The sequence below is a fragment of the Leguminivora glycinivorella genome, chromosome 19, assembly GCF_023078275.1.
Source record: "Leguminivora glycinivorella isolate SPB_JAAS2020 chromosome 19, LegGlyc_1.1, whole genome shotgun sequence".
Lineage (NCBI taxonomy): Eukaryota > Metazoa > Arthropoda > Insecta > Lepidoptera > Tortricidae > Leguminivora > Leguminivora glycinivorella.
Genome location: NC_062989.1, coordinates 6587161 through 6604380, shown reverse-complemented (window position 1 = coordinate 6604380; position 17220 = coordinate 6587161). Strand labels below are relative to the sequence as shown.

General features: G+C 37.2%; 1 protein-coding gene across 1 annotated transcript in view; it reads left to right on the top strand.

Annotated features, from left to right (window-relative positions):
• Positions 1 to 13843, top strand: part of LOC125236750 (small G protein signaling modulator 2-like) — a 195097-nt gene extending 181254 nt beyond the window's left edge. The window contains exons 9-22 of the mRNA XM_048143675.1: positions 187 to 323; positions 991 to 1088; positions 1431 to 1569; positions 1954 to 2132; positions 2747 to 2891; positions 3410 to 3569; positions 3974 to 4169; positions 4727 to 5255; positions 5596 to 5753; positions 5886 to 6010; positions 6558 to 6737; positions 8979 to 9105; positions 10472 to 10622; positions 11712 to 13843. Coding sequence (XP_047999632.1) covers positions 187 to 323; positions 991 to 1088; positions 1431 to 1569; positions 1954 to 2132; positions 2747 to 2891; positions 3410 to 3569; positions 3974 to 4169; positions 4727 to 5255; positions 5596 to 5753; positions 5886 to 6010; positions 6558 to 6737; positions 8979 to 9105; positions 10472 to 10622; positions 11712 to 11800 — 2413 coding nt within the window. The 3' untranslated portion in view covers positions 11801 to 13843. The remainder of the gene's footprint in view (positions 1 to 186; positions 324 to 990; positions 1089 to 1430; positions 1570 to 1953; positions 2133 to 2746; positions 2892 to 3409; positions 3570 to 3973; positions 4170 to 4726; positions 5256 to 5595; positions 5754 to 5885; positions 6011 to 6557; positions 6738 to 8978; positions 9106 to 10471; positions 10623 to 11711) is intronic.
• Positions 13844 to 17220: the final 3377 nt, after the last annotated feature.

Sequence of the window (17220 nt, the reverse complement as noted above, 5' to 3'; positions counted from 1 at the left end):
AGGAATAAAGGAAAAATTGGATTATGCTAGAAACGCGAGTTAGGTACCTAATTAGTGAACTCGATTAATGTTAAGTACTTACACTTTTTTTTTTTAAATTAAAGATAAGCGCAGAGTTTCATGTACTTACAATGCTCCACAAAACTACATAGCTATAGCTACGAGTACATATAGATTGTTTTACAGCGTGTACTGGGCGATGTCGCTGCAAGTGTGCGTGTGGGAGGTGGTATACGTCCACGTGCATCGCGCTCCCGGCGCCGACGCGCTTATACTCGTAGGCCAAGATGGCGTGCAACGCCCGCCCATACACTTCCCTAAAGGTGAGTGTAGATGTGTACTAATATGCGTGTGGTGGAGTGTGTGCACGTGCAACGCGCGCCGGGCGCCGACGCGCTCATACTCGTTGGACAAGATGGCGTGCAACGCCCGCCTCAACACTTCCCTAAAGGTGAGTTTAGATGTGTGATAATATGCGTGTGGTGGAGTGTGTGCAACTATGCACGTGCAACGCGCGCCCGGCGCCGACGCGCTTATACTCGTTGGCCAAGATGGCGTGCAACGCCCGCCTCAACACTTCCCTAAAGGTGAGTTTAGATGTGTGATAATATGCGTATGCGTGTGGTGGAGTTTGTGCACGTGCATCGCGCGCCCGGCGCCGACGCACTCATACTCGTTGGACAAGATGGCGTGCAACCTGTGTGTAAATCAAGATTGTGTGTGTAAGTTTCTAATGGGTCGGCAATGCGCATGTGACACTCCTGGAGTTGCAGACGTCCATAGGTTACGGTGACCACTTTCCATCAGGCGTATGCCTGTTTTCCACCGACGTAGTATTAAAAAAAAAGTGTACACTATAACAAGATGGGTGATGTATGTGTATCTTGGTGATACATAATTACATACCTCTACTATTCACTCACTTCAACTTTATCTTAACGAAGCTATGTGTCCATTTCCGAATCTTTACCATTGTATTTTTTTCTGCAGGTGGTCATCTTCTCTCATTCCTGAGCAACTTAGAAACTGGACTGTTGCCACATGGGCAACTCGATCCTCCACTCTGGTCACAAAGAGGAGCTGGAAAGGTACCAGAACATAATTACCTACTTGAACTTTGAAAAGAAGGGTTTCCTCAAACCTATCGCCGCGAAATTGAGCTCTAGCCGAACAAAAATCGCTCATCAGTATGAAGACGCTTACGCGTCGTCATCGCTGAACGCATGCGTACGCATGTTTATACTAAAGAGCGATTTTTGGTTAGCGAGAGCCGATTCCGCGTCGATGGGTTTCTGGAGACCCAAAAGCACACAATAATCAAAAAAGTGTTATTTGTACTAAAACGGTCACATAGCTTTTTCAATGAAAAATAATCCAGGCATCGAAAGCAAGCAATTTTAACATCTACATATATTTTTCGGTTTCCTTAGGTATTTGGGCGTGGCAAAGGCCGCCGACGCCCGATGCCAAGCCTGTGCGAGAGCGGAGAGACTGATGAAACTGAATGGGAAGAGGCGGCTGGAGACTACGTCTTCCGAATTGTCAACAATGCTATAGCGGATCGGGAAGGTAGGTCCGGTTATTCTGTAGTGCCTAAAGCAAAAATGTCAGTTCTCTGCAAAGCAGAATGAAAAGAGGATGAAGTGAAGTGAAATGCTAATGAGACCAAGAATGTAACTTTAGCATACCTACTTAGAAACACAAAATCTTGACTGAAGGAGTAAATAATTGATATCCCACGGGTATTTATGGTATTGGCGCTTAGGCTAATTTAGTGACGCTCAAATTCTAACGTAATGCTACTTATGTGCTGTAAGCACCGACCACCTACGTGCCATTTCCCGTGGGAAACATATAGATTTTAAATTTCTTCAAGCTAGTAGTGAAAATCTATCTAGCTATCAATTACTAATGTTTTTAACGCAATATAATATTTTCTTGTACTGCTTCCAGCGATGCGTCACTCACTCCTAGAGCGTTCCGTGCAATCCCCACCGCGCACACCTCGACGCCCTCTCGCGTCCACTTCCACAACATCATCGGATTCAAGCACCATGTCTGTGGACTGTCCGCCATCCGCTGGGCTCAATGGACACCCGCCGGCGTTGATACAGCATCACCCCGTAGAACAGGTATGACTAAAATATTATCACACTAACGTAACGTAAACACACTCTGAGAACGTTTAGTCCGGCAACTTAAGCCCATTTATGATAAAAAAGGTGCCCGCTGAGTACACCTTGACGCCACGCCATCTTGCATCCACTTCCACAACATCATCAGATTCCAGCACCATCTATCGCGCGACCATGATTGCCCTACATGTCTGTGGACTGTCCGCCCTCCGCAGGGCTCAATGGACACCCGCCGGCGCTGATACAGCATCATCCAATAGAACAGGTATACTCACATTGTTACTAGATCTGGGTCCTCGAATCTATTTCCAAGGCATCAATAGACTCCAGTACCTTGTCTATAGACTACTCTTCCTACTGCCGGAACCTAAAGTGATGAATCAAATCTTTACTCCAGCAACAGGTTAAATTTAAACACTGGACACAGTTCTTAAAAAGTTTGTCGTGATTAGGGAACGATCTGAAATCTGAAATACCTCTCATAGACCCAGACCCAGTGCCGTATCATATTTAATCTAAAATAATTAAATGTACACAGCATTTCTACAAGTCACGAAAATACTAGTCCAACAACAATGTTTTTTGATTTTTCCTTTTTCTATTAATTTCAGTCAGCGTCAATCGAGCTAGTATGCAGCACAATGCGTCGACAGATCATCTCCCGCGCATTCTACGGGTGGTTGGCGTACTGCAGGCATCTTTCGACCGTGCGCACACATTTGAGCGGCTTAGTTCATCCTAATATTATACCCAGCGGTAAGTACTAATTCTAACCTACTGCCTACAAAATAAATAAAAAACGAGACGGACACAATGCTACATTCCATCATGAGAACTGTTTGGGAATTTTTGCGTGTTCCGAGAAATAGGTTGACGTCAAATGAGCGCATTAGACCCACCAAAACAAAAAACTCAGTTATGATTGTTCTGAATTTTTTGTAAAATGTTGAATTTCATTAATGGGGAACAAAAGCTTGGCTTCTAAAATAATTTAGACTAAATATGTTTAACTTTAAATAGTATTAAGAATTGCCATACCCTACCAGGGTGCCATGTGATCCTATGTACTTATATGTAAACAACTTTGTAACCATGGTTCGCAATAAACGGTTATCTTATCTTATCTTAAATAGAGTATCAAAACAGAATTACGGTTACTGGGCTTTCTGTCATTATTACAAAAATCGGAAGCACTTTATGAATGTTAGTGTGTGGAGAAAAGTTCTACAAGAATGTACGAATAACAAACTGATTTTGAAAATGTATTTCTTCAGAGGGTGCTGAAGGCGGTCTTACAGAGGAAAGATGGAGGGCCATGACGGATGAGCGCGGTGCCGTCAGCGATAAAGATGAAGTGTATCGACTGGTATACTATGGTGGTGTGCAACACGACATACGCCGGGAAGTGTGGCCGTATCTACTTGGATATTATGAGTAAGTTCCATTTCATTAGAAGACTGGGCAAAGTGTTGCCAGTTGGTGGACATGAGATTAAAGCAAAGCAACTACAATAATAATAAAACCAAAATTCATTCTTGTAGTACTTACCTACTTTGCGAACGGATAAGAGAATCGACTATCATTGTAGGCAGATGTAAGATCAAGAATTTAGGACAATCGTCAATAACAACTATTACCTATAGTAATTTACATACCTTCGGCTGACAAGCATGTCTTGTAATATCAATGTTCTGTTCTAATCTTGGACGTTGTAATACTTCCAACCTACTTAGTTATAAATTCTTTTAGTTCAATACTTGCGTCCGTAAAGTTCTTATTCTTTCTGATAAAAATCCTCCATTATCATCATATAATCCTCCGTTTTCCTTGTCTCTCAGATTTGGCTCAACAACAGAAGAGCGCGCAGAACAAGACGCAGCCTGCCGCCGACAATACGAGACTGTGATGTCAGAGTGGCTCTGCGTGGAAGCCATCGTGAGGCAGCGGGACCGAGAAGCTACAGCTGCTTCTATAGCCAGGCTGAGTGAGGCTTCTGGCAGGCTGAAGCCGGTTGAGAATGCATCGCCAAGCGAGGTACTTAGCTGTTAACTTTAGGTACGGATGTACTGCCAAAAGGTTTCCTTCGTATTTTCCGTAAAAACGTTCGTATTTGTCATGCTAGTTCAGTCGATGTACTGAGACTGACTGAAATAGCATGACACGTTCGTCCGTTTCCGTAACAATACAAAGGCAAATCTTTTCGCACTACATCTGAAGACCTTATATGAATTATAGATACCTACTACACATATAGCAGTTGACTGTAGGCTGTACAACAAGACGAACGATTTATTAGTTAAACATATACCTATACAGTTACATATAGTCACGCCTGTTCCATTTGCTATGATCCTGACAATCCACTTTATCTGTGCTCATATATATTGACAGTGATAGTGACCTTTTTTTTTGTCGTAGTGGGGAATGCGTTACGCACCAGTGATAGTGACCCTGAACTGTTACACACAAGTCATACGACTCGTACTAGTTTGTATGAATGCTTGCTCCAAATAAATTTAGGTACCTTTTAACCCTTTGATCTTATTGAGAAATATTTCCAAATGATAATTTACATTGACAACTTCTTTCAGGTGTTTGAAGACGACTGCAGCATTATATCTGACAACCCACCAGTTGTTTCACCGGAACCAAACGAAATCGAACAAAAGAAGCCAGAATCAAAACCGGTTCTGTCAAGAGCGCCAAGCATAGACGAAGTAGACAACATAGAGATGGATTCAGAAGACAAAGAGAATATAAACGGAGAGACTGAGAAGGGTGATAGTAGGGATGTAGATTTAGACAGTCTTAAAGACTTAGATGAAGAGGAGGAAGTACACATTAAGAGTACAGTTGAGAATCCTGATATGAGAAGGGAGAGCATAGCTGAGATAAAGAGGTTGGCTGAAGGCATAGTGCAGACGGGCAGCGGACGAGGGCCGTTGTGTAGCGTGGATAGTGCGAACATAAATCTAAACGGGAACGAATTGAGGTCATCGTTGGACGAGAGTGTGCCAGTAGCTCCGCCGCCACCGCAGCAGCAGCATACAAGTGTGATTATTACGAATCCATCAGTTGATCTGGCAGCGGGCGGGTCACCTGCGTCAGGAGGAACCACTGGTAAGAAAATACCTAGTTTTTACTACTCTTCTAAGCTCTAATTTAACTAATGTTACTTCTAGTATATTGTGCCTGAAAGCCAACGAACTCATATAAGTGAAAGAAAATTATAAACCCTTTGTTTTTCAAATTAAATTATGCACAATGACCGTACTTATTTCAACATCTCATTGATTAAAATGCTGAAAATCCGACAATTTCGTGATTTAGGTTATTTATTTAAGGCATTTAAGCGTCAAGGAATTTATTCAACGTTGTAACTAAAGTTTCCTTCAAAAAACCGCCTTTTACATGTTTGAAAGTGGAACTTTTGAATTTAAAAGTATGCCTTTCGGTCTAGCGAACATGAGCCCAGCACGCAGTCCGCTCGGCGTGGTGCGTGAGGAGTCCACGTCAGCTGGCGCGTCCTTCGACACCTTGGAACCTTCCAATGATCCCAGACCAGAGAACAGGTCTAACTGTGTGTCGCCGGCAAGCTCCAATGGCGGTGTTTACTCAGTAAGTTCAAACTGGTCTTGGTTGGTTGATTTACCCAGTTAGGTGTTAAAAATATATAGCGTTTGAGTAGCAAGATACTTACTTCTCATAAAGCAGATTATAATGTTTTACATAATCACGTTGCGTTTTCAGAATGAGTTGGTGGAAAGTTTTGCTTTGAACTTGCACCGCATTGAGAAAGACGTGCAGAGGTGCGACAGGAACTATCCGTTCTTCACAGACGAGAACCTGGACAAGCTCAGGAATATTATGTGCACGTGAGTATTTTTATATAAAAGCAAAAATACATGGCTTTGCAGCACAAATGTCACCTTACAGTTCTTATGCATCAAGTAGAAGTAGAAGAAACACCCCTTTGGCAGATGAACCATTTAATAAAACACTTCTGTATTTCGGGAAAAGACACTTATAAACTGTCTTTTTTGACTTTTTTGCACGTGTCTTATGACCAGTGATCGGACTCTTGGCGTCATTTCTAACAACATAAGTTTCATTATTCTGAAAACGTTATACATATGAAGTCCGATCTCTGCTAATGACATTAGCAATCAAACTCAATAGGCGTATTTTTCGCTAGTAGCGATATTCTGTAGCGATATCATTAAATCATTCCTCACAAACCGGGGATGCGGGATAACTTGGACTCCTTTTTGAAAGATTGGCCAGATATTGCTCCTAACAGGGACGAGTGGAAAAGGAGGGGGGAGGCCTTTGCCCTGCAGTGGGACACAGTTTGGGCTCTAAATAATAATAATCATTAGATCATTAATGGTCCAAGCTTATTCACCTGCATGCATCTTTCAGGTACGTCTGGGAGCACCTAGAAATGGGTTACATGCAGGGCATGTGTGACTTGGCAGCACCACTCCTCGTGATGATGAGGGAGGAGGGCGCCGCACACGCTCTGTTCGCGGCCCTCATGACTCGCGCCAAGGATAACTTCCCATCTGGGCAGGCTATGGATGCGCACTTTGCGGACATGAGGTATGTGAATAGTTAGCTTTGTCACTGGAAACAGCACCACATATATATTTATCAAGAGTAGCGACCCCGCCTTTACATGTCGAGAGCGCGACGCATACACAACCCCGCTTAAAATATTTTTAAATATGTATGAGTCTCACGGGAGTTTTATAGTTAAAAAGCACCACATCTATTAGTTATAATCAGGCATCGGACAAAAAGTGCCTATGACGTCAAACCACTTATAGGATGATTTTAAATAGTATCTATGATTTTCATAAACAATTATCACTTATCTGTTTATCAACCTCGTAATTAAACGATATCGCCACTTGAAATGAGTAAGTACGTACGTTACGTTTTTTACTAATCTTACCTACTGTTCCCACCTTTGAGTTTTAAACCTATTTATCTGAGGTTCCCACAGATTTATTCAGTCCTAATTGAAGGGATGTTTACAAAAACAATATAACTGACTACACTGGTTGACACCTGTCACGATCAAAAATGTTGTTCTAAAAGTGTCAACCGCTCTAAGCAGTTATGTTGTTTTTGTAAATATCCCTTCAATTAATTTCAAATAATCGTACTTTATGTTAACAAATCTCGTGAATACATATTTTATTCACTAACATCATCCTACCTGTATTATGAATTCCATAGATTTATTTACGATTATTTTGTTACTTCATTAATACTACTTTGTTACTACATGTCACACGGAAGTTTAAATACCAACATCCTGTGTAGAAGATTACCTACGTCATTTTTACGTCATCCGCACTTTTTGTCCGATGTCTGGTTATAATGAAAGAGGGCGCTGCGCATTCTCTGTTCACGAGCTTTATAACGCGCGCCAAGGATAGCCCATCAGGACAAGCCATGGATGCGCACTTTGCGGACATGAGGTATATGCATAGTTATTCTTAGATACGTTAACTTTATCAGTCAAAACATCACCACTTCTCGTTATGATGAAACGGGGCGCTGTGCATACTCTGTTCACGCACACTGCGAATATGGTGTTTGTTTGGATGGAGATCACAGTCTGACAAGTCACTTTTATTAATAGAAAAAAAGCGTAAAATTTTAAAGTTGTATTGGCAATCGACTCCTGACCTCTATGTATTAAAATAGTGTGCCGTTGCTAGACTTAACCCCCTTTGCGTTTTAAGTTCTTTAATTTTGTGATATTTTTATAGGTAAGAGATATTGGGAAAATTTTGTTTCAACAACAAAGTTAAAGGAAAACAAACATGATAAAACTACTAAAAAAACCTACAAACAAAAAAAATGGAAAATATGCATGAATAGGTAGACATATTGCAACACTAGCTTTTACCCGCGGCTTCGCCCGCGTAATAAAAGTATTCATTAAGATTTTCATTTGGATCCTTAGGTTTCTCTGTAGGTATATTTATCTGCGATTATTTCGATTGCACATAATACTTTTGCTTGCAACGATTGTAGAAATATTACACATCGACCACAGCGTAGGTAATTCTATATACGCTGGGGAAACCGTTATAAACATCCCACATAGCCCGTATTTCGACACTATGATCGGTGGGTAAAAAGTACTTTTTTCTATTATCCCTTAAAAAAAAATACATTTTGCTTATACTTATCGCAAACGTAATCTTCAAGCAAGCAAACAACGATCGTCTTAGAGCACATTGATTGTAAGAGACCGCCGACCGATTATCCGTATCCCTCTAACGATACCCATATTATCCGTATCCGTATCCGTATCCGTATCGCTATCGCTATCGCGATACGGATATAAAAAGTAGCCTATGTTCTGTCTCAGGGTCTAAAGATTGTCTGTTCCAAATTTCATCAAAATCGGTTGCGTGGTTTAAGCGGGAAATTAGTATGGATAGTGTTTTCTAGGAACTCTTTCGGACTTTAATCCTTAGGCAAATTGGATTCCAACAAAACGATAGTCATCCCACGCTTATTGAAAACATCTACGGGTAACGTAATCATTTCGTGTAAACCGCAATGACGTTACCCATAGATGTTTAATAACGCCCCTATTGCCTCAGTTAGGTACACTATGCTAGGATTTGCCTAGGTTCGTAGCCAAATGCACAACAGCTTACGATAATATCGCTCTTCCGTATTGGCGGAAAGCAGTCAGACTGTGTTCGTCAGCGTCAACGATTGTCATTTCTAACTCCAAACTGTCTTTGAAGTGTGATTTTCTAGACGAACATCGAATGTAATAAAATTGACACTTAAATAATCACTTGTGTTCAGGTCTCTGATCCAGATCCTGGATTGCGAGCTGTATGAGCTGATGCACGCCCACGGCGACTACACACACTTCTACTTCTGCTACCGCTGGTTCCTGCTTGATTTCAAGCGCGAGTTACTCTATCAAGATGTAAGTCACATTCATTTATCAGACGCCCACAAAGGTGCCAAAAACATTTAAAATTGTGGCCTTAACATCACCAAGGTCGCACCTCAGCATTCGGGATTCTAACTGCAATCCACCACGCGGCGACTAGTCGTTTATCTCACGTGCACTCTCTTTACAGCGCTATCCTCCACCATTATCTTTAGAAAAACAAAAGAAGCTGTAGATAAAAATGTGCGCAATAACAAGTTCACTTATTCTCTATTCAAATATTTTTGAACCTTTGAGCCACCAGTCCTTGTACGAGTCATGATGTTAAATGATATAATTCGCAATCGTTATGTTAAGAAAGTATAAAAACATTAATATTAGTATAAAATATATTTATGTTGAAATAGTTATTTGTTTTACAAGGGGCAAAATTGTTGTTTAACCGCACGTGCCAATATTGATACCCGAGCAAGCGAAAGATTCCAATATTGAACCGCGAGCGTGGCGAGTGGTTCAAAAAGTGGAATCTTTTGCCACACGAAGGTTAAACAAACTTTGCCACCGAGTGAAACACAAAATTTTTCACCACACCAACACGAACAAAATACTGACTATAAAACATGAAACTAAATCAAATCTATCAATTTATTCAATATTTATGATTCAAAATCATCATTTATAGGTAAATTCTACCAGCCAGCTCAAGATATCAAGTTAAATTTTGTATGAAATTACTTTACACTCTTGTGGATAAAATGCAATTTTGCTATCTGTTTTCGAATAGCAAAGTAAGCCTTTACCAGTTGGTGTGGTGAAAATTATTATTATTAGTTATTCGGCGTTAAGATAGCTATTAACATAAAACAAATTGTATACCACGTCGGTGGCGAACAGGTATATAACGATCATTATGATGTAAAATTGTATGAGAAACATTTTCAGACTTCCAATAATCGAAGTTGCAATTTTATATGAACTTTGGCGCACCCATACAGGGTGGATCACTAGATCGTCCTAACGTTTGCTTATCAATGTCATCAATATCTAGGTACCTATTCTAGGTACAGTCGTCCAAGAATGTGGTCTACCACTTTTGACAAAAGTTTCTGCGAGCTCTAACGATCGCTAAGGTTGACTTTACACGTGGCATGACGTAAGTATCATAAGTATATAGAGAGAGCAATTGTCACTGACATAATATTATTGCATGGAGAAATCGACCTTGTTGTCTCATGACGTTCAAACGAACCTCAACCGTAGGGTGGTAAACCACATTTTTGGTCGACTGTACATTATCAGATCTGGTAGATCGTGTAGAGAATGCCTTCTGGTGTTAGGTTCGCATTTTGTATAATATTTACTGTGCGATGAAGCATCAATATCAAAATTATCCACGCAGGTGTTTGCTGCATGGGAGTTGATTTGGGCAGCGCGGCACGTGGCCTCTGAACATATGGTGCTGTTCCTAGCATTGGCTCTTCTGGAGACCTACAGAGACGTCATTTTGGCTAACACCATGGACTTTACGGATATCATCAAGTTTTTCAATGGTGAGTCAAACATAGGTACCAAAGCTTCGTTATTTCATATTTTTATTATCACCTTTAGCAGTCTACAGTATAATTTCTGCGGAAAGATAAAAAAAGTGCAATGTCTATACCAAAACACAAAATATTTATTATAGTTAGCACATACCTTCATAAGGAGCACAAATAATGCTTCAATGTTTATTTTAATAAAAAAGTAGAAATCGGAAAATAATACTTCGTTGGTTAAAGACCTAAATATGAAAAATTCGTAGTGTTCCTAACGTGTAAATATAATATTTTTATAGTTATACGAGTAGGTGCCTTTTAATATTATTGGTTTATTTGAGTTTTTGATAAAATTTGTTCCAACCGTTGCCGCACCGTTCTAGTAAACAATTATCACGTGTATTAACACGTTCATTTTTGTATCCTATCAATAAATAACGTAATATTCCATAGTTCGACACAATAATAATTTATCTAATCATGGTAATTAAATACATCTGCTCATACAACATGTTAATGAGATAAGCCCGCTGCCGATGCCGCCGGGGATTCACCGTACGGACGTAGCACTGACGAAGCGCGATCTCTAATGATAATCGCAAAAATAACGCTAGTTTTTGTTTGATATGATGGATTAATGATTCATTGTGGTATTTAAAAGTAGATTAGGTATTTAGATTGGTTTTTATTTAATGGACGTACTGGTAGGTATTGCGTGGGTTCATGGAAATTCAGTTTCAAACAAATATGGCAAAATTATAAAACATATATTTGATCTTAGAAGTTATTTTACGAACATTAAATCTGATATTAATCCGAAAGAGGATTGTATTTTCTTTATTTGGATATTTGATATTTGTGACATGACAAGTTACTTAATAAAAAAAATATTAAAAGGGGGTTTCAGACTTTCAGACTGCCAGTTGTAGGTATAGGTTGCTCTAAAGAATGAGTCTATGTTTAGTGCTTTTTGGCATTTTGAAAATCACTATGCCTTATCGTCAAAGGTCTCACCGGTTTCGTATCCCCATCTGTCTATAACCTTCAGCCGGCAACCCTTACTTCCTGACGTTTGCTTTAGTACCCAACTTTATTTTTTTTCAGAAATGGCGGAACGGCACGACGCCTCAGCAGTGCTGTCTCTCGCAAGGGACCTTGTGCTGCAAGTTCAAACCTTGATAGAGAACAAATAAACTGTAGGTATCTAACAATAATACTTATCACGACTCTACTTAGGCATATGGATCATCGAAAGTAGGGAATTATTTTGGATAAAGATAATGTACTTATTTAAGTTGATTTAAAAAATCCTACTTATGATCGACTGGTGCCTGTATACGGCTACTTCTCAAAGCTTTATTTGTATGATTTAATAAGAAAATGTATGTATCGCATGCAAAGATATATTATGTTGTTTGAAAATGGATCGGTAGATATACATTATAACTTGTGATCTGCCGTCAAGGAAAGGAGTAGGTACCTATATCTTAAATATGTTATTTATCAACTTGGCAAAAAAGCAGCTCACTGTAGGTACTTAGCATCGTAAATTAGCATTATTTTTGTACCTAGTTCCTTTAACACCGTTCTGCAATTACGATGACCTAAATTCATAATTCCTAAAACATTATAATCATAATCATAATTTTTATTTGCTTTTAAAAAGGTGTTACATAATTTTTGTGTCCCAACTTTTTAGCCGGTTTTGACAGCATGCAAAATATACTACCTACTAACTAAAATTACATTCAATTCCCTTAATTACTTACGTATTAAACTATTCTATTATAATAAGTATGCATATACACGGTGTTAAGTACATGAGGAAACCGATTAATTTGAACAACGTATTCCTCATCATTTTAGAAGATTAAAATGTCATATAAACTTGATTTCGCCTACTTTCATAGTTATAAGCATTAACAATTATTATTTCTAAGAACAAAACACTGTTTTGATCGTATCCTCGTTGTTAAATATCAAAAAGTAACTAATGACTCATTGCACAAAAGTATTTTTTTAGAAAAGCATTTACTTCTGTGAATATACATCCAACATACCTAAAAAATACACAAAAAAAAATATTTTGGCGAAATGTGTTGACGTCATATAACATTTATATTTATTTTGCCCTCAGAAATGCGTAGTTAAGTTAAATCTTTCAGTTTCCTCATGCTACACCGTGTATAATTATATATATAAATCAGAGTGTTGACACTCAATCGTAATGTAACAATTACAAAACGATCATTATTTTGGTACATTTTACTCGTAGCAAACGAGAATGCTAAGTTAGGCAAATCGTCTATTAAATAAAGTAAGCCAACTTATTTGTTAGATATAATCCAGTTGAATTAATGTCAGATTGAATAAGACATGCTCACTTTTATATGTACTGAATTTATATTAGTAACTCAAAAAATACGAATATTTACGTATTTTTTTATTTATTGCAGACGATAAATATAATAATATTTCAGAATCTTATGAAACATAAATAATAAATAATTATATTCATTACCAATTTAGGTTCTACCTACTAAGTACATTTATATACGTCGTTTATAATAGCCAATAGTTGGCAGGAAGCTGCATAGGATCGGGATAATTGGCGTGATCTCGTTTTGAAGGCTAAGGACCTCTTTGGATAGCAGAGCCATATTTAGTTATAGTTTCAGTTACTTTTCAATTACATACCATCATCATCATCATCATATCAGCCGAAAGACGTCCACTGCTGGACATAGGCCTCCCCCAAAGATTGCCACAATGACCTGTCCTGCGCATTACATACCAATTCAAACCAAAAACAATAAACATGAATGAGGAAAACGCGAGAATTTTACTTATTTCATTCATGAAATTAATAGGAAGTGTTTTGATAACATACACATTACACATACACTACTAGAGGGGTTCCTCGAATTTGTACTACATAATATTTACTCATTGCTTGTAGTAAAGGAATCCCCGGTATTGTAGATAAAAACATTCTTTAGTTACTACACGGTTCAGTGCCTACGTTAGGTAGTGCGCAAGCGGTCGCGCTTAATCCATCAAGATGTATGTCCGTACAATCGAGAATATTCGGAATATTTGGAGTTATAGCAGAATTTTCCTAACACAATTGATGTAAAGAATGCTCAGTAAAGTAATAATTGATTTGAAACGTTGAAAACATAATATAAATAATTTCCGAAAAAATAGAATGCTATTGGAATGCCCCTATTAATATAGTCGATGGGCGAATCAACTTTTTGACCGACATTTTTGGTGTCTCTGGCGTTACTCAAAATGTCTCTGGAGTTACCAAGAAATCGAACTTCTAATGAACAAAGTTTCAGTTTATTGGATCTAACAGTTAGGGTTATGTTTTAATATACAGGGGAAAGTGAAAAATACCAATAAAATTCATTATTTAAGGGTTTAATTTTACAACTATGTTAAGAATGTGCGGACAGATTTGAGTCGGTCAAAAAGTTGATTCGCCCCGATATCTATTCATCGAGAACTATCAGCATATTTTTTTAAATCTCAGGAACCGGCATATTTTTTGTGCTACTTTTGTTCGTCTAAACAGCCATTTGTTTTCGTTTTAGGTATGTGCTGTTATCAAAATGACAATAGATTATAGAGAAACTTTATTGAAAAAAAAAACTATCGAAAATATACTCAGGCACTTTCACTAAAATATTGACATTTTGTCTATATCGTTGATTGTGTTTTTGTTTTCGCTTTGTCACGCCAATCATCACGCCGAGATGACTTTTTATGACTTTATCAGTCGGTTGAAACGTGAACGATAGTGTGACCGTGAGCTAGACATTATAATCCCCTTATATATTATCTGATAAATAATATACCTAATGTTTTCATTATATTAAAATATATTAATTGTCGCCTGCGGTATTTCCGGACCGATGCGACCTTCAAATCTTCAAAAAAAGAGCGTACACCCATCTTAAAGGCCGGCAACGCACCTCCAACACCTCTGGTGTTTCGGGTGTCCATGGGCGGCGGTGATCGCTTACCATCAGGCGACCTGTCTGCTCGTTTGCCTCCTATCCCATAAAAAAAAATCAAGGTATTCATTATAGATGCGCATAAAGTGCAAAAATTTACTTTATTGCTTACACGTTTAGATTGTGGGTATATATTTTCGGCACTTTGTCCGCATTTATATTTTAGTATCTTACTGTACCGGTCAACCAATTTGAATCCTGGCCCACACTAGAACCCTGTGTCAATGACATCGTGTTATATTTGTCATAGAAGTCAACATGGACGTTTACTGTGAAAAGGTTCTACAGTGGCCTAGGATTCAAATTGGTTGACTATACTCTGTTTCTCTTACATACAATGTAATTACGATTCCACGCGTTTATCTAGTTAAATGAATGAAGCATGAATGGTATGTACCTACTCATATCATATCGACTACACACAATAGGGATGACGACTATTTAAAAAAAAATGGCATTCTGTTTATTCCGTCAGTTAGATCGTCCAAAAATACTGAACACATATTTTTCGCTTTTTGTCACTTCTAAGTAAAAATTGTACCTAGGCGAGACGTCACGCGAAACTTCAACGCACTGTACCGTCGTAATTTTTCGTTTACGAGAAAAAAGAAAAAATACGTTTCTAAAATTCTTTGATAATCTAACTGACGGACTAATTAGTTTTTTTTAGTCGTCTCGCATATTGCAGATGACTCAATAATATCGTTCCAGTACCTACTTACTATTCAATATAGATATTTACACAATTAATAATTATCTTGAAGTCTATCAAACTTTTGCATATCGTCTTATCCCTCCGTGCCTTGACCTTACACAGCTTTCATATATGTACTTCAAACTCTTAATTCTGGTTATAAACCATTTTAATATTACCTCGAATAAACCTCAGTAAAACTAGTAGTATAGGTACCCAATATATGCAAATACTGTGTGAATGGTATACGATGCGCTTGTTTGTAAGAATAGGAATCATTACCTACACCTAGGTTAGACAATCAAGACAGGTTAATACTGGTATCAATTTTATTTGCACTTTTGTTGAATTTTAGTTACGAAGGTAGTCAAACTAATGAATTTTATAGGTATGTATGTGTATCTACAAGTTGATAAAAATGACAAAATCGCTTGGTATTAATTAAATGTAATCTATTATTTATACCAAATGGATTAACGCATTATAGTTAAATAAATCGGTTTCTTCGACCCTGTCAAAAATCAAATAAGTAATACAATTATTAAACTAGCTCAGTCGTACCAAATTGTCTTAAGTATAAATTATCATAACCATAATATAATAAGCGCTTCCATGATGATTTTTATGTATACCGACATCATAATCTCTTAAATTATTTATTAAGATTAAGTAAATACGATAGTTTTATTTGTATACATATGTACTCGTGATGTAAAAACTTAATTTGCTATATTTACTGTATCACCACCAACGGGTACCTAAATCGCTAGATTTTTGTATACTTTCGAAACAAATAGCTTTATTTTACTATTAATGTACATAAAAAAAAATTGTGTGCTACTATTATTATAGATATTTAAATACATTTATGTATAATACCTACTTGTTTATACCCATATAAATATTATAAATTATGTTTGCCAGTTTTTTTATACCACTACTAAAACTTAACTTGTGATTATAAAAAATTAAAAAATATTTAATTATTATACATGGTTATTTATAACACTATTTAGTATAGCCACTATATTCTTAGATTTATTTTAAAAATATATATTTCTATATATGTATACATAATTTTTAAATCTTTGAGAGTGGTGTTAGTCAAGAAAAATAAAATTGGTCAGTCAATTGGTACCTACATAAACACCACAAAAAATACACACGACAGTGAGAAAATAATTTCATCATTATCAGTACAGCTTTTTTAGTGTTCTACGTTCTGTGTCAGTCTGTCCGGATGTATGTGATGATCAATACGCTTACCCTATCATAAAATTTATATATACTACTTACTATACAACATTGGCCTAAGTCCAAACATTTAATATTACTAATATTAGCTAAGCCATTGTGTTAAGAACACATTAACTGGTGTCAAATTTAGTCAAATATTTAAAATACATAAGAAAAAGATAAAATATACCTTATGCGATCAAGACGATTAGGAAAATAATAAAAAATATATTCTTTTTCTTTTGGTGGAAAAAAAATATACGTAGAAAATAAGTTTAAAATTTCTAAACGTTTTGTTCGCATTGCGGTTAATAAATTAGAAAATATAAAAGATGTTTTATATAATTAGATAAATGTTTGTACGAATCAATGTTACGGTCACTTATATCGCACTTGTTAAATTAAGGAGATAAAATTATTTAATTATGTTTAGTGTACAGATGTATAGATGGATGTTATCATGTGTCTATAGCTAATGGAATATTATATCGAATTTGTCTTGAATGTCTTTTTGTACTTGTCTAGCTTCGATAAACTTTTTAACAAGTAGCAAAATCTCTAGACCCTTTGTAGCGTCCGTATTTACATTTATCAATACATATTTACTTTTTTCACTTAGAAACCAATCCCTCTATTCTTTTATTTTATATTTTCAAGCATA